At 55.3% G+C, this 24,219-nt stretch overlaps 1 protein-coding gene across 12 annotated transcripts in view; it reads right to left on the bottom strand.

The window, feature by feature from the left end:
* Positions 1-24,219, bottom strand: part of CRTC1 (CREB regulated transcription coactivator 1) — a 67,178-nt gene extending 42,959 nt beyond the window's left edge. For all 12 annotated transcript variants that reach the window (XM_044773307.2, XM_044773319.2, XM_044773325.2 and 9 more), the window contains exon 1: positions 23,961-24,219. In XM_044773307.2, the coding sequence (XP_044629242.1) occupies positions 23,961-24,086 (126 nt within the window). In that variant the 5' untranslated portion in view covers positions 24,087-24,219. The remainder of the gene's footprint in view (positions 1-23,960) is intronic.

Genomic DNA, 24,219 nt, shown 5'->3' with positions numbered 1-24,219 from the left:
TGAGCTGATCACAGAACCCAACCCCCACCACACACACACACACACACACACACACACACACACACACACACACACGTGGCAGCCCATTACCTCCTTCTTTTAACATGAAAATGAAACTGAATTCCAGCAAGCACAGAGAACAAGAGGCCTCCACACAGGCCACCCCTGCCCAAGACCTAACGGAGCTGTCGCTGTTCCCTCCTCGTGGCCTCTCACTCTGCAAAATGGATGAGAGGGCCCTGAGGATGCTGCCAGGGTGCCCGTACTCATGCCGTGCTTCCCTCCAGGTGACGCCAGGCACCATCATCGCTGTCGCACCAACTCACATCCTGCCTTCTGGGGGCTCTGAGCACACCAGGGTCTCTGAGGGGACGGCGGCCAGGCAGGGACCATCTCGCTCCATCTGGGCCCTGCAGCTCTCTTGCTCGCAAGCCCCTCTGACCATCCAGGGCTCACAGCTCTTTCAGCCCCCTGACCCTTGTCCCCAAACAAAAGGTCCTGAGACAGGAAACACCAAACGAATGAGCAGTCGCCCCTTGCCTTCCGGAGCTCCCTGAGAGGCCCTCCATCCAGCAGGAACCAAGCCTACTGCTGGGAATGCTGCCCTGAACCCACGCAGCCACAAACTTCTGACACTTTAAACCACAGTGTGGTGGCGCCACACATCCCGGGAGGGCAGACAGCCTCACGCTGGATGCTGCTCTGCACCTGCTGGCCTCTGCAGGGGGGACACCCGCCCTTCCTGGGCCTATTTCATTGTTCCTCACCCACAGGCACTTCCGAGCACCAGCTCCAGGAGCAGCGACACCAGGGTGGACAGGTGCGGACATGGGGAGCCTGAAGGTAGGGTGGAAACAAATTTATCAACTGTAGATGGACCATCCACAACTGCCAAAAAGTGGAAATAACTAAATGGATGAAGGATGAACAAAATGTGGTCCATCCACACAATGGAATATTACTCAGTCGTCAAGAGGAATGAAGCTCTGACACATGCTACAGCGTGGATGAACCTCAAAAGCATCGTGCTAAGCGAGAGAAGCCAGACATGAAAGGCCACATAGTGTGTGACTCCACTTACATGAGATGTCCACAAACCGAGAAACACTGGAGCCCCCAGAAGCTGGAAGAAGCAAGGATGTGTCCTCCCCTGGAGACTTTGGAGGGAGCTCAGCCCTGTGACACCTTGATTTTGGACTTTTGGCCTCCAGACTGTGAGAGAGAATGAATGCCTGATGTTTAAGCCCCCCAGTCTGGGGTCATTTGTTAGTGGCCCCAGGGCACTCTCATGGGCCTGAGGCTCTGCACCTCCGTGTGCGTTGTACACGGGGAGCCAGAACTCATCGTTTCTCTGCCTTCACTCTGTACACATCCTTGGGTGCACACATGGCTTCTGGAACGTGCAAGCACACATCTCTATTTGTAGCCGAGGGAAAGGATCCTCTGCAGTTTAATTTTAAATCTCATAACCAACTGGATGACACACACCAGCAGCGGAATGCTGGCCACAGGAAACGTGGGCTGCCTCCCAGCAAGCGGCCCTTCGGCCTGGGCAGGGAGCCGGGGCGAACACTGCCACTGTGGTGTGTCCTGAGCCTCCACCGGCCTGGCCCACCATGAAAATGTTAGGCCATTTTTCTGACAAGTGCCTGACTTGCCTCAGGGAAGCGAGGTCCCAGATGTGCCAGGAGGCTGGCCCTCTTCACACTGAGGGGAACAGCGCCCGCTGGCCTCAGGGATCCCAGGTGCCGCAGGGCAATCTGCCAGCAGCTGCCTCGGGTCAACGCCAAACAAACGGTTTTTGAGAACGGCATCCACAGGCTGCCACACGGCCTTGCTGGGGTGCTGGAGTGCAACCACCTCTCCCAAGCAGCTCCTGCAACACTGCCTCCCCCTGACGGCAGGGGCCATGGAAGATAAGACAAAAGCGAGATGCCCTCATTACCATGGGCTCAAAATAGCTTTTATGCTCCATTTTTCAGACATGGCCCAACTACGGAGTTACATAACAACAATGAAAGCCATTTTGTGGTCTGGGAGGCAGGATCCTAGGCCTGCTCGGGCCCACCCTGTGCCCCTTGGACACCTTCACGGCTCTGCCCTGAGTCCCAAGACCCTCAGCCTCCAGCGAGGCCCTGGGCGGCACCTGTTTCAGGTATGGGGACGAGGCAGGGTTGGCCTGAGGGCTGCCTCACTGCCCTCAAACTACATTCACAGCCCAGCAAGGCAGGCCCCACATGGAACCATGTGTGGTCCAGTGGACACTTCCTAAGATGGGCCTCGCTGTGGAGGAACTGTCACCAGCCCAGGGTCACGTCCCCCAGGGAAGAGGAAGCAAGAACAAGGGCCAGGAAAGGAGAATGCCACAGGCTTGTGGGGACGAGACTGATGGTGGTGCGGGTGGCTGGGTAGGCAGACATAGTGGGAAGACCGTGAGGAAGTCAGGCCTGAGCGGTGGCCGGGACAGGCTGGAGAAGGCTGAGTGCAGCGCCGAGATGAGGGGCTGGCAGGCAAGCATCCCAGAGTCTCCACAGACTCCTGTCCCTCTTACCCTCGTCACTTCCACGAGCAAGTCCCAGCAGCTCAACATCCAGGGCCTCTCAGGTCCCAGCCTGTGCATCTCACACCAGGACATCTGCACAACCCCATCCCCCTGTCCGAAGCCCTCTTTGCACACCGACACCAGAAACTCCTTCCTTTTCCTTATTAAGTTCAAATCACGTCATGCTGCTGTTTAAACATACCAGTAGGTTGCCATCCTATTTAAAATATAACCCAACCCCAGTTTGGCGGTTCCCGGACAGGTTAAACACAGAGTTACCACAGGATGCAGGGCCGCATGATGGCGGGGCAGTCGCGCCCCGCGCTGGGTGCAGGGCCTCCATGTGGTTGATCTTTCCGCTTCGTTCATATTACTTATCTTCTGTTGTGGGTTGAACTGTGTCCCCCAAAAAGAGATAACCAAGTCCTCACCTCTGCACCCAGAATGTGACTTTGTTTGAAAACAGGGTCCTAGCAGATGTGAGCAAGTTAAGACGAGGTCATACTGGAGTGGGGTGGACCCTAATCCAACAATAGTGTCCTTCTAAGAAGAGGAGAGGGCACAGACACAGAGCAGAAGGCAGAGACCAGGGTCATGTGGCCATGCCTGGAGCCCCCAGAAGCTGGAAGAGGTGAGGAAGGCTCTTCCACGAGAACCTCCAGAAAGAACCAACCCTGGGGACACCCCTGATTTCAGACTCCTGGCCTCCAGAATGTGAGACAATCGATTCCTGTTGTTTGCGACCATGTGTGGTGGTAGCCGCAGGACACTAAAATAAACAGTACTGGAACTGTCCCTGGGCACTCCCGGACACCCTCCCCAAGGCCGTGCTCAGACCACGTGCAGCAGCGCCCCAGCCCAGCGTGAGCAGGACCGGCCCTCAGAATGCACTGGGCAAGGTCACAGGAGGATGCAGCCAGAGGGGCGGAGACCCTCGTATGGGAACAACGCCCCACCCCTAGCGCACCATCCTGAAACACCAAAGCTCTGCAGAGACCTTTACAGCGGGCACAGCACAAGCCCACCAGCAGTAACACCTCACCCGTGCACAGGAGGCTGCCCCGTCTGTTCTCAGAGCATCAGCTGGGCTGCAAACCCACGACCAGGTCCATATTGTAAGGATGCCAAGACCCCATAGGGGCACCCCCTAATGTCTGCTTGCGCACAACGCCATCTTTCCTAGAAATGGAGCCAATATGATTTCAGGTGATTTTTGGGGCACCCTTGACCGCCTGCTTCAAAGTCTTCCTGGGTGCATGTGGCTTGCCTAGCATCACGGCACATGCTGCAGGCCAGTGGGGTATTATGGGGTCCCCAGTGAGCGCTCCCACTCACTGCCTCTGGGTGGACCCAAGTGCTAGGGGAGGAGGCCAGCCCAGGCTGCCCATGGGAGGCACATGGCTGCTATTTTCAGGCTGGGCTTCCATGCTTGCAGGCCCTCCACCAAGACAGGGAGTCGACTGCATGGGTATGGGGCACACGAGGCGGGGGATGTGCTGGCAGCCACAGCACAGGCATCCAGGCATCTCCCTGGCTGTGCAGTTCGGTGTACACCCTGGGGCTCGGTGCCTGGGCATGCTGCATATCATCCCTGGGCCTTCACTTCTTCACATATGAATGGAATTTTCCAGATGGACCAGGGTAGGAATCCCAGCCTGCATCAAGTCCCTAGACACTGAGCTAAGACCAACAGTGAGCCTTAACGATTACAGGCCCATGTGCAAATGCCACAAACCTTGACAATGTAAAATAATAACATACCGAATAAAATCAGGAGTGAGTAGGGAGGGGAGTGGAAGACCCTACAAGTGGGCACAGAGCCCCAGCCCCCAAGCTGGGGTGCAACACAGAACGTGGAAGGGGCGGTCTGCAAAACCAGTCAGCTCTTGGAAGATGGTCTGGCAGTTCCTCAAAAGGAAACCATAGAATTACCACATAGACCCAAAGGAACTGAACTCAGGTGTTCAAACAAAAACTTGCACACCCGTGTTCACAGAAGCACTATTCACAATCACCAAAAGGTAGAAACAACCTAAATGTCCCTCAGAGGATGATGGATAAACAAAATGTGGTCCACTCACACAATGGACTATTACTCAGCCACGAAAAAGAATGAAGCTCTGACACGCACTACAACGTGGATGAACCTCAAAAACCTCATGCTGAGTGAGGGAAGCCAGACACAACAGGCCACACAGTGTATGATTCTGTTTACATGAGACATCCAAAACAGGCAAATCCATAGACACAGAAGCAGCTTAGTGGTTCCAGGGACTGCAGAGGGGGAATGGGAAGTGATTGCTCATAGGGACGGAGTTTCCTTTTGGGGTGATAGGAATGCTGTGGAACTAGATGCAGGTGTTGGTTGCACAACATTGTGAATATACTAAATGCCACTGAACTGTGCAGTTTGAAACAGTGAACTTTATGTTACGTGAATTTTACCACAATAAAAATATAAAGAAAAGCAAAGCATTCCCAAGGTTCCAGCCCAGGGCAAAGTGTATGTCAGGACGGGAGTTAGCAGTGGGAGGGGCCAGGGCGACCTGTCTTGAACCCCCCACCTGCTGGACAAAGTGTGGGTGCAGGAAGGTCACCAAGGACAGCGTCCCTGCCCTCAGAGCAGCGTCCTCTAACCAGGAAGCCACCATGGCCCCACGCGTGTACAATGAACAGGAACAGAGACTGCCAATCAGAGACCCTCGGCCACGTGGCTTCTCAGCCATCGCACGTCCCTCTCGAGGCAGCCCAGGAATGGGCAAACGCACCCCAGGAGCGGTGCGGCCACCCATCTGCTGTAACCCACAGGGCCGTGGGGTCCACAGGCCCACGGCAGAGCTGGCAACCTGGCAGGCAGGAACACAGCAGCCACAGCTGCGGCCTTCCTGAGGTCTGAGAAGCATTTCAAAAAATGTGAACTGGTGGCCAACTTTTAAATTTTTTGAAATATCATTTGAAACTTAAACATCAGAATTTCTGGCTTCTGTGCCACAAATGCCACCAACTTGGGGCCTGGATTCCTGGTTGGCAATTTTTTTTTTTTTTTTTTAAGATTTTATTTTTTTTCCTTTTTCTCCCCAAAGCCCCCCAGTACATAGTTGTGTATTCTTCATTGTGGGTCCTTTTAGTTGTGGCATGTGGGACGCCGCCTCAGCGTGGTTTGATGAGCAGTGCCATGTCCATGCCCAGGATTCGAACCAACGAAACACTGGGCCGCCTGCAGCAGAGCGCGCGAACTTAACCACTCGGCCACGGGGCCAGCCCCCCTGGTCGGCGATTTTTTATCAGCCAGCGCAGGGTCACAGTTCCCCAACCCTCACCCCACCCCACCCTAGCGTGGAGGTGGTGGGGGTCCCCTCACACCCCATGCCTGAGCCAGGGCTCCGAGACGGTCAGCACGGCCTGAGGTCACCCGGCTGGCTGCAGACCCAGGGCTGCCAAGCCCAGCTCGACCCTGCTACCCGTCGCTCTAGCTCAGCAGTTGTGTGGCCTGACCCAAGGCCTGGGAAGGAAGCTCCCACCCCACCCTCAGAAGCAGGTGAACTGGGACAGGAACGTGCAGAGCTAGGATGCTGCATGTGGACCAAGCAAGGCCCAGAACGCAGGTCTCACTCTGAGCCAAAACCCCAAAGAAATCCACTCCTGCCTGTCCAACATTTAACCATTAGCAGCCCCGGCCAGAGTGGACACCTCAACGCCAAGAGGCCTGCAAAGCCCTGGGGAGGAGACAGCAGCCAGGCCGGCACAGACGTGCTCGGGACACAGGAGTTCCAGGGCAGGGCAGCGTGCACTCCACTCTAACCCAGAGCCCCCACCTGAAGGAATGGCTCCATACAGCCCAGGAGCTGCTCACACTGGCTCCTGCGCTCGCCCTCTAGCAGTCCCAGAAAACCCTGCATGTCTGCCCAGCTAGTGGGGCTAGTCTCCCCAGGAAGGGTCTGCCAGGCACTGCTCAGGGCCAGCAGGACAGGAAGCCTGGCCTGGAGACACAGGGAACCCGTTGCCCAAGGGTACTGGAAAGGAGGCCACAGGGGAAGCAAGCAGGCCCTCGATGGCCAGGGGCAAGCTCTGCCGCTTGAGGTGCTCGCTCACAGCATCAACAGGTCCTGGTGCACCTCAGGCACCAGACTGGGCAGAGAGGGCGGAGAACTAAGAAAGGAGGCTGAGGATTTCCGAGTAAGAAGGGCTGTGCAGGAAATGCGGGGGGTTGGAGGTGGAGGGAGGGCAGGTGGCCAAGGAGGTGACACTGGAGCTGGAAAAAACACTCCAGGTGTCAGGCCCAGTGAGTGCAAAGGTCCTGGGGTCAAAGTAAGCATGATAGGGGAGCACCAACGTGGAGGGGGACAAGGTGGCCAGGCCAGGCCGCCCCAACTAAGCGAGGAGGTGGGGGGAGGAGGGCTCAGCCTCATAGGACCTCACTCTGAGTGTGATGAGAAGCTACTGGAAGGATTTAAGGCAGAGTGACCTGAGCCACCTTCCTTTGTACAGAGTCCCCAGTGCCAGAAGGAGCTGGATGGGGGGCCAGCGTGGGGCAGGGACCCCTGAATCCAGGGCATTCAAGGACAGGGCCCGGTGCAACATCTGATGGTTGAGTGGCTGTGCAGGCACAAGTGAGGGTGCCCAGGGGAGATGGGACCTGGAGGCTCACCTGTCCCAGGAACTGAGCGTTCCCAGATTGCACCCTTGGGTGCAGTTACAGCTTCCCAGCAGGTCCCAGGAGGGTATCGACAGGCATGCTGGCTCACCCCAATTCCCATCCATGGCCTCGCATGTACACATCCCCTGGACAGCCCTCAGACTCTCTCTGTCTGTCCCTCTCTTGTCCCCATGCAGGCACTAGCCATCCTTCCTCCCAAAATCTCCCTCCTTCCCATCCAGACCCCAACTCAGGCCACAGGGCCACTCCCTGGATGATTACGGAAGGTGTGCAGCTGTCCCCAGCCCCCGTTGCCCCATCTGTCCCCTGCACCAGCAGCTGCGGCCCCCACTGCATGCTTCCCACCGCCACCCTCGGGATGAAGTCCAACGCGTGTGCAGGGACAGGAGGCCAGGACCAGATGCTCCCAGGATCCTGTCCACCTGGACGCCACCTTCTCATGTGCATCCCCCCATGCCAAGCCTCTGCAGCTGCTGCGCCCTCCGCCAGGTGCACTTCCTCCTGCCCCGGGGGTAAACCTCGCTCCCTGAAACACTGGGCTCCATGTGCCTGCCCCCAGTCCCACCTGGCAGCTGCAGCACCTGTGCCTCCAAGCACCATGCAGGCTCAGAGCAGGCGCTGGCCAGACGTCTGTCCACTGGGGGCGCCTCTCCAGCCTGGCACCCACCACTGCCCTTGCGAGGGACCCCCTGTCTCCCCTCATCCCGCTCCTACCCCAGCCTCTGCCCTGTGGTCCCCTCCCAGCTCTTTCAAATACGGCTCTCCAAGGACTCAGGCCTCTGTGCTTCTCAGGGGTCACCCCTTCTGGGGAGGCCCTGAATGGCAAGTCAGCCAGTAACTCCCAAGTGTCACCGCAGCCTGCCTTCAGAATGCTCTCCATGAGCTCACAGGAACCTCCTTCATCCCAGCAGCCCCTCCCCAGGCTCGTGTCCTCCCGAATCCTCCATTCTACACCCCCGCGCCTCCTGCCCCTGGCAGACGGCACCATGATCTTCCCTGTGTCTCAACCAGAACCCGGGGGTGGCCCATCCCTCCCTCAGGCCTCCCAGCCATGGCAGCCTGTCAGTCATCTCTCTGCCACAGCTCCTGAGCCCCCCAGGTCCCATGCCTCCCACGCCTGGTCTCCTCATTCCCCCAGCCAAGCTTTTCTCAAGCTCTTCCTAAAACTGAGTTAATCCTGGGTCTCTGCTTCCCTATCCCCACAGTCAGCTTCAGGATGGTGTCCAAGCTCCCCAGCTTGGCTCTCAGGGCCTTTCCGGATCTGCTTCCCATCCCCCTCTCTCCTCTCTCGCCACCTGCCCCTGACCCAGACTCACCTCAAACCGCAGTCTATGCCAGACATCCCCCTCCAGGCCTCTGTACCTCTGTACATGCTGTTCCTCCTCCTCCCAAACACCTTTCCCCTCCCCACCCATCTCCTGTCCCACCACAGAGCTCTCCTCCTCCAGGTACCCCTCCCGGCTTGGCCCACCCTCCCGTAGCCTCTTCTCTCCTGTAAGTCAGAAGCTCCTCAGGGGAATCAGCAGATACAACCCTCTCCACAAGCACCAACTGTGTGCAGATACAGTCCTAGGGCTGTTCACGCACTGACACAGTTAACCACTCCACGGTGCATCTAAGGAGTGGTGGTGATGGAGAAACTGAGGCAGGGGCCAGTTACATTCTTGCACAGGATCACACAGCTGGAAGGAGCAGAGCAGGACTTCATATTGCTAAGATGACAATACTACCCAAAGCAATGTACAGGGTCAATGCAATCGCTGTCAAAATCCCAACAATATTTTTTGCAGACACAGAAAAATACACTCTAAAATTCATATGGAATCTCAAGGGACCCCGAATAGCCAAGACAATCTTGAAAAAGAACAAAATTGGAGGACTCACATTTCCTGATTTCTAAGCTTACCACAAAGCAACAGTACCGAGACAGAGTGGTGCTGGCACAAGGACAGACATACAGACCCAAGGAACAGAACAGGGAGCCCAGAAATAACCCTGGCATATATGGTCAAAGGATTGTTGACAAGGGTGCCAGAGCTTCCAATGGGGAAAGCGCAGTCTTTTCAGCCACTGGCGCTGGAAAACTGGATCTCCACACCACAGTGATGGAAGCTGGACCAATCCCTTATACCATATACACAAATCAACTCAACATGGATCAAAGACCTCAAGCTAAAACTATAAAACTATAACTATATGACTATAACTAAAACTATAAAAGCTAAAACTGTAAAATTCAGAAGAAAACAGAGGAAAAGCTTCATAACATTTGATTTGGCAGTGACTTCTTGGCTATGATACCAAAAGCACAGTCAACAAAAGAACAAATATATAAATGGGACTTTGTCAAAATTAAAAACATTTGTGTATCAAAGGACACAATCAACAAATTGAAAAGGTCCCATTCCCATGGAACGTGAGAAAATATTTGCAAATCATAAATCTGATAAGGGATTACTATCCACAATATAAACAGAACTCCTAAAACTCAACAACAAAAAACAACCCAATTCAAAAATGGGCAAAGGAATTGAATTGACATTTCTCCAAAGACATACAGATGGTCAACAGGCACATGAAAAGATGCTCCATATCACTATTCATTAGGGAAACGCAAATCAAAACCACAAGGAGATACCAGCTCACACCCACTAGGATGGCTATAATAAAAAAAACCCAGAAAATAACAAGTGTTGGCAAGGACGTAGAGAAACTGGAACCCTTGCACATGGGTGGTGGGAATGTAAAATGCTGCAGTGGCTGTGGAAAACAGTTTGGCAGTTCCTCAAAAAGTCAAACATAGAATGACCATATAACCCAGCAACTCCACTTCTGGGTATACAGCCAAAAAAAATGGAAGCAAGGATTCAGATATTTGTACATCCATGTTCACAGCAACATTATTCACAACAGCCAAAAGGTGGACACAACCCAAGCGTCCACGGAAGGATGCTGGATAAACACAATGTGGTGCAGACACGCAACGGGATGCTGTTCAGCCTTCAGAAGGAAGGACGTTCTGACACGAGCTACGGCTGGGAGGAACCGTGAGGACATTATGCTCAGTGACGTAAGCCAGACACAAAAGGACAAACATTGTGGGATTCTACTTATATGAGGTCCCTATACGAGGTCCCTAGGGGAGTCACACTCGCACAGATAGAACATCAGATGGAGGGTGTGAGGGGCTGGGGGAGGGGCGGGGGAAGTTAGTGTTTAATGGGCACAGTTTCAGTTTGGGAAGATGAAAAAGTCCTGGAGACGGATGGTGGTGATGGCTGCTCACTAGTGTGAATGTACTCAATGCCCTTAAACCATACACTTAAAAATGGTTAAGATGCTAAATTTTGTTATGTATGTTTTATCACAATTTTTAAAAAGGCAAAATATAAAAAGCAACTTAGCACCTCACCTCTGTGGGATTCCTGCCCAAAACACACCACCTCAGCCAAGTGCAAGAAAACATCAGACAAGCCATCCCAAGGGCCATTCTCAAAAACACTGAGCAGTTCTCGTCAAGGCAGTGAAGGTCGTGGATGAGGCGGAAACCCTAACAATGGTCAGGGATGGGAGGGGCCCAAGGAGATACGATGAAATGCAACATGGGAGCCTGGATGGGATCCTAGGTCAGAAAAAGGTCACTGGGGACATCTGGGGAAATGTCTAGAGTCTAGTTAATAGAACTGTGACAATGATGCTGTCCTGGTCTGGCCTCCCCCCACCTCGGTCATGTGAGATGTTCATGGTGAGGGGCTCTGGGAACTCTCTGCGCTGTCTTTGCAACTTTTCCCTAAGTATAAAACTATCTCAAAAGAAATGAATATACCCACCACCCCCCCCAACAAATCAAAATGAACACACGGCATTCATAAGCCATGTCGTGGCATCTGTCATGTCAAGCCACAGCACGTGGGGGCACAGGGTGAGACTGTGCCCCCACAGCTGCCCCAGGGGGCACCCTGACGCCAGTCAGGCACAGGCTAAGTGCTTCAGGTGGGGCACATCATCTAATCTGTACAACTCTGCGGATGGGAAACTGAGGCAGGAGAGGAAGAGTCACTTGGGGGAAGCCAGCAGAGGCAGGGCTGGAGCCACAGTGAGGAGCCACTGGGCCAGGTGCTAGGGGACCATGGAGAGGGCACTCTGGCCCCGAGTAGGCCCCTGCTGTAGACCCTCAGGGCTCCTCCTTCCGCATCTGCTGAACCAGTGGTGAAGGAACAAGCGTCTCCTTGCCACCTGTGGGCAAAGACTGAGGATGTGTGTGCACTGATTCTGTGATGACTTAGTGAGCTGCTCCCATCCTAATTACAGCTATCAACCCCCGCCTGCCCAGGAGGACAGAAGGGATCCAGACCACACAATGCTCACAGGGGCGAAGGCCTGTGGAACAGACAGGAGTCTGTCTCTTTAGTCACTTGAGCAACGCTGAATGGGTCTCACCGTGAGAGGCTGTTTAGCCCAGCCGGCATGGGCACAGTGGCCCGCCAAGGCTCCGGCAGGGTGCACAGCTCTCAGGTCTTTGCAGGGCACGTTGCGCCTCCTTGTGTCCCCTGCCCGAGGGGAGTAGCAGGACCTGCAGAGCCAGCCCCAGGCACTCTGCCCGGCTGGGCCAACACTTCCTCCCAGAGATTTCCAGGAGAATGGCCAGCTGGCATGCACCCACTCACCCTCTGTGCCCAGGTGAGCTGTGTCAGATGCACAGAGGAAATGGGAAGTGCTTCGGGTTTTCTGCTTTCAATTTTCATCAAAGTTTCGAAACATAAATGATTTCTTTCTTTCTTTAATAAACGGCATGCCAGGGGCTGGCCCCATGGCCGAGTGGTTAAGTTCATGCACTCCGCTGCAGGTGGCTCAGTGTTTCATTGGTTCGAATCCTGGGCGTGGACATGGCACTGCTCATCAAACCACGCTGAGGCAGCGTCCCACATGCCACAACTAGAAGGACCTACAACGAAGAATATACAATATGTACCGGGGGGGGGGGGGCTTTGGGGAGAAAAAGGAAAAAAATAAAATCTTTAAAAAAAAAAGGCGTGCCAGAGTGCATCTCTACAACCCCGGCAGGTAGGGAAGGGCAGCCTGCAAAAACTCTCACGGGGCTTCTCCCCTACCCAGGGAGCCCCAGGCGCCAGCAGCACAGGAGAGACCACGGCGCTCTGAGGCTGCATCCAGGATGGGGCGCACGGAAACCCAAAGCCAACAGGGGAGACGGGCTCTCCTTCACTGCAGAGATGCACCCCTCTGGACAGAACACCATGCCCTGGCTTTGGGGTGAAACCCCTGTGGTCAGTGGCGTCTGGGGATGGGACCACAGAGGAGGAATTTCACATATGAAGTTAGGGTTCTTTCTTCAGTACGGGGCCACCAAAGCACCAAGTCAGAGCTATTTAACATAAACCTCCCCTGTCGCCCCCTGGGGAATCAGATTCCTAATTCTTGGGTGAAAGCTGTGAAGTCAGCAAGTCCTGGTCTCTAACAAGTCAGCGTTCACTCCCCCAGTGCCACCAGTTCTCAGGGGACACTCAGGCACTCAGCAGGCACACAAGTACACTTACGTGCCTGCTGAGTACACTCGTGTGCCTGCTGAATACCTGCTGAGTGCCTGCTGAGTGCCTGCTGAGTGCCTGCTGAGTACACCCGTGTACCTGCTGAGTGCCTGCTGAATACACCCGTGTGCCTGCTGAGTGTCTGGTGAGTACACCTGTGTGCCTGCTGAGTATACCCATGTGCCTGCTGAGTGTCTGCTGAGTACACCCATGTGCCTGCTAAATACACCTGTGTGCCTGCTAAGTGCCTGCTGAGTACACCCGTGTGCCTGCTGAGTACACCTATGTGCCTGCTGAGTGTCTGCAGAGTGTCTGCTGAGTACACTTGTGTGCCTGCTGAGTGTCAGCTGAATGTCTGCTAAGTACACCGGTGTGCCTGCTGAGTACACTTATGTGCCTGCTGAGTACACCCATGTGCCTGCTGAATGTCTGCTGAGTACACTTGTGTGCCTGCTGAGTACACCCATGTGCCTGCTGAATGTCTGCTGAGTACACTTGTGTGCCTGCTGAGCACACTTGTGTGCCTGCTGAGCATCTGCCAAGCACCCGCTGAATGCCTACCGTATGCCCCCCAGTGCCCACCGAGTGCTGCTGTGTGCTCACTGTGCGCAGGCCTCCAGAACCTCAGCAGCAGCAAGCACATAGTGAGCACCTATGTGCAGGGTTCCATTCCAGACACACAACATGGGTTAATTCATCCAAGTCTCACCACAAACTGACCAGGCAGAGACCACTGTGACCCCACTTCATGGAGAGGGAGCAGAGCCCAGAGGGGACTCTGGGGTCTTAACTCACCCAGGGGGAAGCAGGAGAATCCTGGCAGTGTGGCCCTGGGCCAGGCACTTGGTGCTGTGGAATCCCCCCACACTTTCTCCCTCCGTGCCCATTTGACCACTGCCAGGAGGCAGCCCCGCTGCACTCTGTTTCCATTTGGCAAATAATAAATATTGACTCTCTCCGAGTCCTTGGCCTGAGAGGCACGCAGTAGCTTCCGTGTTTGTGCACCTGGACCCCCATCTGGCTGGAGGCACCACAGCCATGCCCAGCCGGGCCAGAGCATCCACCTCTGCCCTGGGGCTAGATGTGGTGGCAGAGAGGAGGGCAGAAGGGCAGAGACACCCCAGCCAGAAAGGGAGCCCCATTCCATCCTACAAGCTCCAAGGTGAGGTGAGACTCTCCCACTCCCATCCCTTTCTCTCTGGTTCCCCCATCGCAGCCTGGGAGCCCCCACCTCACCCTTCTTCCTCCTCACCTCCCAATAAACTCTGTCACTCTTACCCTCCTAAATGCCCCAAATCAGCCCTCCCTCTGTCCTTGCCATGGCTCACTCCAAGCTGCTGCACCCCCTCCCAACTGCAGGGAGCACGGGGACAGACACACATGCACGGGGACGAACATGATGAATGGGTGGTTCACGAAAAACCAGAGACGACCTCCATGGTCCTCAACAGACAGATACAAACTGAAGCTCAGCACACAACAGGGTCTTCCATGCCATGTTAAGAAAACATGGGCCCCAGATTCAGACGAGGGTTCTAACCCAGCACCTGGGCACACAGCAAACCACGTGACCTCTCACGCCTCAGTTTCTCACCTGTGCAACAGGGGAAGCAACAGGCTCTTTCTCGTGGCTTATTGCAACACCCACTGGACACATGCATGTGGCCTCCAGCAAGTACGGCTCCTGACACTCCCCGCTGCTTTGTGTCACTTGTATCACCACCCTGTGGGAACCTTCCATGGCTCCCTATCGTCTGCACACAGGGCCTGGCCCAGGGCCCTTCACCACCCACCCACCTTCCTCCCAGCCTCTCTGCCCACGTGGCCTATGCTCCTCAAGTCATTTCCGCTGTGCACAGGGTTCCGGCAGCCTGCAACACTCTGCCCCACCCTGACCAGCTGGAAAACTCCCAGCGTAGCATGAGATGGGAGAAAATGTACAGGTGACCGGGTCAGTCCGACCTGGGTCCAATCCCAGCTCTCCCACCCCTAAGGCTCTCCTAGTTTCAGTCTACCCTTCTGTGAACCAGGGAAGATGTCAAGAGCTGCCTGGGGGTGTTGTCACCTGTCCCCAGGCTCGAGGTTTGCTGCTCATGGAATCGGGGCCTCCACCCACCCCTGCTGCGCCTGTACAATCCCAGCCCACTGAGGGGCCCAACAACAGGGCTTCCCGGCCTCGGCACTGCTGCCCTCTGGGGCTGGCTCATTCTTTGCGGTGAGATCGGCATGGGCACCACAGGGTGCTGAGCAGCATCCATGGTCTCGACCCACCAGATGCATGTAGCATGCCCCCCAGAGTCATGACAACCAAAACTGTCCCCAGAAGTTGCCAAATGGCCCCTGCAGGCAGAATCAGCAGGGTGAGCACATGCACCACCTGTGTGGGATGCTTCCCTGGCACTCGCTCAGGACGGTCTCTACCAGGCCAGACCTCACTCCTGACGTCCACATGGCATGTTCCAGAGGGTCTCATTAAAAAAGAAATCCCCAGCTCCAAGGACTCTGAATCCTGACCCCTGAGGCCCCGTTGCCTCATCTCACAGAAGAGTCTGAAGGGAGCCCCAAGCCCCCAAGCTGAGACCAGAGAGCCCCCAGTGCAGAGAGCAGCAACGAAGGGCCAACCCTCAGCCTTCCACAGCACCCACATGGCCAAGCTCTGACCCAGAGTAACCTAATTAATCTGAACCAGGGCCGGAAGGCCCACTGCATGAGCAAGAGTCACCTGGTATCATGTCCCTGGGCCAGCCTTGAGGACACTGACAGCAGAACACCCGCGCTGGCTATACAGACCAAAAATGACTGCTGTGCCACCAAGTGAGGGCCACCCCCCTGACAGAGGCTGACCCTCTCCCTCCAGCTGGCACAGCCCTGGTGACCCTGGTGTCCAGGCCGCCCACCAAGTCCTGCATGGTAGGGTCCTCAGACCCCCACTCAGAATTCAGGCCCCCACTCCAGACCTGCAGAAGCAGAATCTTGGGAGAGCCCAGGAGTCTGCATCCTTTAGCTGTCAGGTGGTTCAGAGGCCCTGGACAGTGGGAGAATCACTGCCCACCAGCTTCTCAACCTCCCTTGTTGCTCTAGGTCAGTGGGTCTCAAACCGCAGGGGAGACCCATTGGCCCCAGGCCAGCAAACGCCTTTTGTAAAGTGCCAGATGGCAAATACCTTCACCTCTGCGGGCCATACAGTCTCTGTCGTGACTCAACTCTGCCAAAGACGAGGCACAAACGAACGGGCATGGCCATGTTCTAATAAAACTTTATTTACAAAAACAGGCGTAGCTTGCTGAGCCCTGGATTAGTGGGTTAAGAAATCACTTCAGTGGGCCCCCACTAGCATTTTACATTAAACAGAACAGAATTAATAATATCAACTTTCCCTACACACAGGGAGAGCTGGACTTTTGGGAGAAAATTGTTTTTCGGTTTTTTTGCTGAGGAAGATTGGCCCTGAGCTAACATCTGTTGCCAATCCTCCTCTAGTCTGTATGTGAGACACCACTACAGTACAGCTGATGAGTGGGTAGGTCCACATCCAGGATCCAAACCTGAGAACCCGGGCTGCCAAAGCGGAGCGCGCCAAACTTTAACCACTCAGCCACGGGGACGGCCCCAGAAAATTGTTTTGATTGTTTGTTTGTTGGTGGGTGCTGGGATGACACGAAACACAAATTTCTAACCATGGGTCATAGTCAAGGAAGTGAGAAGGTCGCCTCAAGACTGAGCCCTTGGCTCCCATGCCAGTCCCTCAGCCACTGCCACCATCCCCTTGCCCAGCCCTGGACACCCCTGGCTCCACACACACTGCAGATCCAGAAAGCCCTCCTGGATTCCCCAGAGCAGGTGGGCTTCACCCCTGCACACCCTGCACACCCTGACCACTGCCACCAGCTAGTGAGTCAACGCACATGAGATTCACTCCCGGACATGTGTCCACGAGGTGACAACAGGGGCTCGTGCAAACGTCTGCACCCGCATGTTCACTGCAGCACCATTCACAACAGTGAGAAAGTCCAAACAGCCAAGTGTCCATCAAGAGGTGAAGGATAAACACAATGTGGTCCATCCACACAAGGTAACAGGACTCAGCCATAACAAGGAACGAAGCTCTCACCCGCGCAACAGAGTAGATGAACCTCAAAAACCTCCTGCTGAGTGAGAGAAGCCAGACACAGAAGGCCACATAGTGCACGATCCCATCTATAGGAAACATCCAGAGCAGTCAAAGCCATAGAGACGGAAAGCAGATTAGTGGGTGCCAGGGGCTCGGAGGGGGAGTGACTGCTCCTGGGGATGGGGTTTCCTCTTGCAGGGGTGGGAACATTCTGGAACTAGACAGAGGCAAAGGCTGCCAAACAGTGTGATGGACTAGATGCCACTGAATGGTACATTAAAATGTTTTATTTTTATGTGAATTTCACCTCAATTTTTAAAAAGTAAGAAAAAAAAAGAAAGGTCATTGTGAATGGCTCTGGCCCTGAGCTTTGGGAAGGGTTCTCTGCACAGGACCGTGGCCTGGCAGGGGACACACAACAGTCACCTGTGGGATGCGTGCATGGAAAGGATCAGAACACGGCTGGGGCTCCCCAGAGAAGCCTCCCAAGTGGAACCCGTCACCCCGACGGAGAAGCCTGTCCCACGCAGGCACCCGGCCTGGCCTGGACCGCAGCTTTCACGGGGAGAAGAGCCATGGGCCACTCACACAGGGATGCCCCATGGCCACCGCCTCTGTGACAACAGTTCACGGCAGGAAATGTGGACTCCCAGGTCCGAGTTGCAGGAGAAACATGGGCTTAACTGGAGAAACTGAGTCACATCTCAGAAACCAAGGCCCAAACAGCCGACAAAACGTTCCAGTTTGTGCTTTTAATTCCCTGTTTCAGATACACCACGTGTGCTTGTCCCAGAGCTAAGCACCAGCTCTACCTCTTCCCAGCTAGGACACTGCTTTGGGCCTCAGTTTCCCCATGTGCACAATGGGGAAGTGCCACTTCCTCTCCAAGGGAGTGTGAGCAACAAGAATCAGGGGTTGAGTGAAAGCTACACAGGGCCCAGCAGGGAGCAGGAACTGAGGGGGCAAAGGGCAAACTTCACCCCCACCTTAGTATAAACCTAGAATCCTCACCCCTCGTCCCCGTGCCCCATGGCGCTCGGGCTGCGCTCTCAGTCAGCTCCTAAGGACGAGGCACCCCCTCCTGCCCTGGGGCCTTGCTCCTGCTGTTGTCCCTCTGGCTTGTTCACCATCACTGCCAGGCCCAGGACAGAGGAAGGGTCCTCAGCTCCCAAGTGAACGAAGAGTCCACTCCAGCCTTCGACAGTAAATGCCGCACAACCCGCATGAGCTGCCAGAGGAGGACAGACGAGTGCATCTGCAGATGGCCCCAGGGCCCACCGTCCCAAGGGGGTTTCCAGAAGGTGCCCGGACTCTGTGGGCTCTGTCTCAGTGTTGGGGAGAGTGTCCTGGGGCTGCTGTCACAAATGACCACAAACTGGGGAGCACAGAACAACAGAAATTTATTCTCTCACAGTCTGGAGGCCAGACGCCTGAAATCGAGGTGTCACAGGGCCACACTCCCTCCAGTGGCTCTAGGGGAGGGCCCTTCCTCATCTCTTCCAGCTTCTGGGGGTCCCAGCCGTCCTTGGCTTGTGGCCGCATCACTCCAGTCTCTGCCTCCATCTCCACTTGGCCTCTCCTGTGAGTGTCTGTGGCTTCTCTTTTTATAAGGACGCTAGTCACTGGATTTTGGACCACCCCTAAATCGAGGATGAGCTCATCTCCAGATCCTTACCCTAACTACATCTATGGAGACCTCTTTTCCAAATAAGGTCCAGTCACAGCTTCTGGGGATCAGGATGTGAACAAAGCTCTTTAGGGGCCCCCATTCAACCCACTACCAGGCATGCAGCTCACAACCAGGAGAGCACTGAGACTGCGGGGCTTTCTGGGGGCAGAGGCTGGCTTACCCCATCCTCTCAAGCAGAGCAGCTTGGGGAGTCCTACATGCGTGCGTGCCAAGGCTGCAGATGGCACCACACACCCAAAGCAGCCGGCACAGAGGCAACCGTTGCCAAAGCCAGGACTAGGGCCAGGATCGGGGGCGGCCATCACGCTCAGCTAACCTGAGCCACCACTGCGCTGGGCCTGCTGCCCAGGGACCCATTTTCCTCCAGCCTGTGCAGAGCCACCCCCGCCAAAGGGCAGGGCTGGGAGAACACCCTCTGTCGGTACAGCTGGACCCAGCAGCCGGGCCAGGCCACCGCGGACTGCTTTGCATGCAGGCTTCTTCCGGCCCAGGTGTAGCTCCCTGGGATGCTCAGTTACCAGTCACATGCAGAGCCTCCTGTGTCCTAAGCCCCTGACCAGCGGGTGACATGCCCCATCCCTTCTCCTCACAACCAATCCACTAGCATGTCCAGGAGTCTCTACTGTCTGAGAAATCACCAAAACCCACCTCCCTGCTCAAGCCACCTCCCCCACTCCCCAACCTGGACGCCGCTGTGGCCTCTCCCAGTCCGCCTGCTTCTCTTCTCACCCCCATGCCCGTGCAGCTCAGAGCCATCTTTGGAAGACACAAGCATCTTCAAATGGCTAAATGGAGAGTTACCATATGACCCGGCAACCCCACTCTTTGGGATACACCCAAGGGAAAGGAAGGCCTACGTCCACGCAAGCACCTGGACACGAATGTCCACGGCAGCACTACCCACAATGGCCAAAAGGTGGAAACAATCCGAGTGTCCACCGACGGACGAATGGATGCATGAAACGTGATATCCCATGATGGAATGTTATTCAGCCTTAGAAAGTAGTGACAAAATGGATGGTGGTGGTGGTTGGACAACAGTGTGAATGCACTTAATGCCCCTGAACTGACACTTACAAATGGCTAAGGCGGTCAATTGTACAGTATGCGTATTTTACCACAATTTGAAAAAAAGGAGTGAAGCCCTGACACACGCTACAACATGGATGAACGTGGAAAACCTCACGCTGAGTGAGAGAAGCTGACACAGAAGGCCACACAGTGCATGATCCCATTTATACGAAACGTGCAGAACCGGCAAATCCACACAGACAGAAGGCAGACTGGTGGTCGCCAGGGGCTGGGGGAGTGGGATGGGGAGGGACTGCTCATGGGGACAGCGTTTCCTTTCGGGGTGAATGGAAATGTTCTAAAGTTGAGTGGTGACGGCTACACAACTCTGTGAATACGCCAAAAACAGTGAATGGTACACTTTAAATCCGTGCTTTTAATGTATTGGGAATTATATCCCAATAAAGCTGTTACAAAACAAGGCGAGGATCAGGCCACTCACCATCACAAACTCTCCCAGGGCCCCTCCTCAAGGGAATCCAGGGCTCGTCAAGCTGTTCCTGCCTCACCCGCCTCACCCTCTCCCCACACGATGGCCTCATTGCCTCCCACCTGTCCTCAACCTCGACAAACCCTTCCCACTTCGGGGCTTCCACACCTGCCTGCCCCTCACCTGGGGCACTCCTCCCCAGTGTGAGGGGCTCCGTCTCGCTGCCTGGACGTCAGCCCCATGCCCTAGCCAGTCCCAGCACATCACTCGGCTGCTTGTCTCCAACAGTGTCTGCTTCGTTCATTTGCAATGATTCTCTCCTGACCCCTCTAAAACCACAGTGGCTCCCTGAGAGCATGGCCCTCACATGTCTCATATGCTGCTGGCTCCCCAGCACCCAACACAGTCCCTGGGATGTGCTGAGCAATGAAAAATGTCATTTTGTGGGATGAACAAGCTACTCCAACTTTCCTGGTGAGGATTCTGAGGCCTAGAGAGGTTAAGAAACCTGTCCAAAGTCATGCAGCAGAGTGCCACAGCCCTCCCTGCACATTGGGCTGTCTCAAGTCTGAGAAAGAGAAAGGATCGCTCGTGCTCTCACCCCTCTAACCTGCGACTTGAGAGTAGTCTCCCTCACATCATACCCTGTCCCCCAACCCAACGCAGCCCTTGCGGTCCCTGCCCCCAGGAGAGGTGACAGCATGGATTTACTCATCAGCCTCCACACCTGCTGACAGGTGTTTCATGCGGGAAGGCACCGCGGGCGTGCCCATCACCCCCGAGGATTGTGAGTAGACACATGAGTGGCCCTGTTTGCTCCAGGCCTGTGGAATTCACAACAGAGGAGCAGGTACCGAGCGCGTCGTGTCCCACCTGTTCACAGGTACAGGTGAAACCCTGATGTCTATGACAGGGGGAGGCAGCACAGGAAGGCTGCAGCAACGGGGGGAGGGCAGGAGCGAAGCCTCCATCAGGTGGGTTCACCCACCTGCACCAGACACTGTAGATTTGCCACTCACCATGTGCAATGACCAGACAGCTCGGAACGAGCTTGCCCATCCTGGTCCCAGGTGCAGGAAAAGCCATCAGCCTGACCAAGGTGGCATAGCCATACAGGTAGGTACAGAGCTTGAAACTCTATCTGGCAAGATGCAAAGGGTGCACCCCTGCCCACTCAATGTTTCCTCCACCTGAAGGCTTCTTGGCCTTGGCACTGCTGACAGCTGGGGCTGGAGCACACTCTGTTATGGGAGCATCCCTGCGCTCTACCCACCAGATGCCAGTAGCACTCCCTCCCTCAGTCGAGATAACCACGAATGTCTCAAGTCATTGCTTAACGTCCACTGAGGGACAGAATCGTTCCCTGCAGAGAACACTGCTCTGTCTCTAAAGATCTAGTGTAAGCTCACCTCTGCCTGGGGCCCACATGCACCCACCTCCCCAGCTCCCGATGTAAAAGAAGGCAACAGAGCTGCAGGAAGGAGATGCAAAATGGTTTCCAGGACCAAGAGAACTGCTGTCTGCATATCTTAAAAATCTCTTCTAAATCTATCAACGGATGAATGGACAAACAAATGTGGTCCACTCAGACAATGGAATACTACTCGGCCATAAAAAAAAATGAAGCACTGACACATGCTAAAACACGGGTGAACCCTGAAAATATTATGCTGAGTGAAAGAAGCCAGACACATAAGGCCACATCTTATATGATTCCATTTACATGAAATGTCCAAAACAGGCAAATACATAAAGATTTAGAAATCTGGGAAGATCGGTGGTTGCCAAAGACTGGGAAGCGGGGAATGGGGAGTGACTGCTGGTGAGTACAAAGTTTCTTTTGGGGGAAATGAAAATGTTCTGGAATTAATGGCGATGGTCATACAACTCTAAAAACCACTGACTTGTACACTTTAAACAAGTGAATTATATGGTATGTGAATTATATCTCAATAAAGTTATTTTATTTATTTATTTTTAAAGATTTTATTTTTCCTTTTTTTTCTCCCAAAGCCCCCTCGTACATAGCTGTGTGTTTTTAATTGTGGGTCCCTCTAGTTGTGGCATGTGGGACGACACCGCAACATGGCCTATTGAGGGGTGCCATGTCCGCACCCAGGATCCAAACCGGCGAAACCCTGGGCCACCGAAGCAGAGCGCGCAAACTTAACCACTCGGCCACTGGGTGGGCCCCAAAGCTGTTATTTTAAAGAAATCTTTTCAACAACAGTAATCCATTTCCAACCCCAACACAGAAACCGGACCTCCAATCAAGAAGACAGCCACAAACCTAGTGTCACACTACATACATCTGACACCTACTGCATGTTAGCACATGCTACATGCTGGTGACAAGATGAAGTGGACACTCCTGCCCACAGAAGCCCTGACATATGGGGGACACTCAAGTTGCACACTTTCTTTCATTCACTCATTCACCAACTACGTCCTGCATGAGAACAGGAGTGGCCGGAGCAGGCAGAGGCAGCACCTGGACGACGCTGAGCGCCCAATCAATACGTGCAGAACGAATGCACAGAAATGAAGACACACCTTCTAGTCTATAAGGTCGTGATCTTGAGGAGAAACAAGCAACTAATTAGAAAACAACGTGACCTGAAAATTGCACCTGAAGAACCAGACGTGTGACCTGAGGCTCACATCACAGAGGCAGCTCCACAGGGATGGTCTGATCAGAGACCAAATCCAGAAACCAGCAATGTGGGTGTCTGCAGCTCCCACCCAAGCCCTCCCCAAGGCCCCAGGGTGTGGGTCTCCCCTCTTCAGGAAGGGAGCAGAGATTTACTGCCACCTGTGCACAGCGTGCTCGCCTCTTTGAACCATGAGGAAGGACTTGCTAGACACATTTGACAACGGAGGACACCAAGGCCTGAGAAGCTTGGTACCTCGCTGTGGTCACATGGCCACAGAACTAGAGCTCAGAAGACAAGCCAGGTCTCCGACCCCAACCCCAACCAGGCCCCTGCTCTGGGCCCACAGAGGATTCCCAGATGAGGTTAGCAGCTAATGTGGCCTGCCCCTGCATGCCCAACATGCCCAGACCCCTGAGGGAGAGCTGTCCATCCACCCTGGTCCTGAGGGGCCAGGGGCCAGCTGTGGCCAGCTGTCTCTTGTCCTAGAGAGAGGAACATCACCCGGTCCCCACCATAGGGGCTGCATGGGGAAGGGGCAGCTGTCTCCACTTCAAGCTCCAGGATTGAGTACAATCTGCCTTCCTGAACCCCTCAGGTCTCCATAGGGGAGGACACCTGACCTTGCTCTCAGGAGTCCAAAGAGCAGAGACACCTATACCACGTCAGGTCTGCAAGTGGGGGCACCTGTCCTTCCCCCAACACCCAGGGAGTGTTGCACGGGTGACAATGAGGTGGAGACACTGGCCCCTTCAGGTAGCAATGATGGGGGGATCTTATCCCACACCAGGTACCAATGATGTGGGAGCAACTATCCCCCCTCTCCAAGTAACAATGATGCTCGCAAGCAGCACCTGGTTCATACACCTCAGTGTCATCCTGTCTCCCCTAGGTAGCAGTGACATGGGGGGCACCTGCCCCACTCAGGGAGCAATGATGTAGTGGTACCTGTTCCCTCCAGGTAATGAGGATATAGAGGCCCCTGCCCCTCCAGGTAACAATGATGCAGTGACACCTGTCCCTCCTTCCAGGTAGCAATGATGTGGGGGCACCTGTACCCCTCCAGGTATCGACGATGTGGGAGCACCTGTCCCGCCCACGACGCCCGGGGCGCGGGGACACCTGTCCCCTCCGGCCGCGCGGCGCCCCGCCCCCGCCGCGCCCCGCCCCCGCCGCGCGCCCCTCGCCCCGTGCACGCGCCGGACAGGAGCCCTCTCCCTCGCTCCCCGGCCCTGCGGGGTCGGCGCAGACAGCCCGCTTACCCGCGCGGCCCGCGTCAGGCTCAGGTCCTTCATGACCTCCTCGAAGGCCGCCGTCTCCTCCGCCTGCTTCTGGTTGTGCAGCGCGATCTTCTCGCTGAATTTCCGCGGATTGTTCGAAGTCGCCATCTTCTCGCCACCACCGCCGCCGCCGCCGCCGCCGCCGCCGCCGCCGCCTCCTCCTCCTCCTCCTCCTCCTCCTTCTCCACCTTCTCGCCCCCCCACTCACCGGTGCCACCGCGCAAGCGCCGGCCGGGGCCGC

The sequence above is a fragment of the Equus asinus genome, chromosome 10, assembly GCF_041296235.1.
Source record: "Equus asinus isolate D_3611 breed Donkey chromosome 10, EquAss-T2T_v2, whole genome shotgun sequence".
Classification (NCBI taxonomy): domain Eukaryota; kingdom Metazoa; phylum Chordata; class Mammalia; order Perissodactyla; family Equidae; genus Equus; species Equus asinus.
The sequence above is the reverse complement of the archived record's forward strand: the minus strand, read 5'-3'. Positions and strand labels throughout refer to the sequence as shown.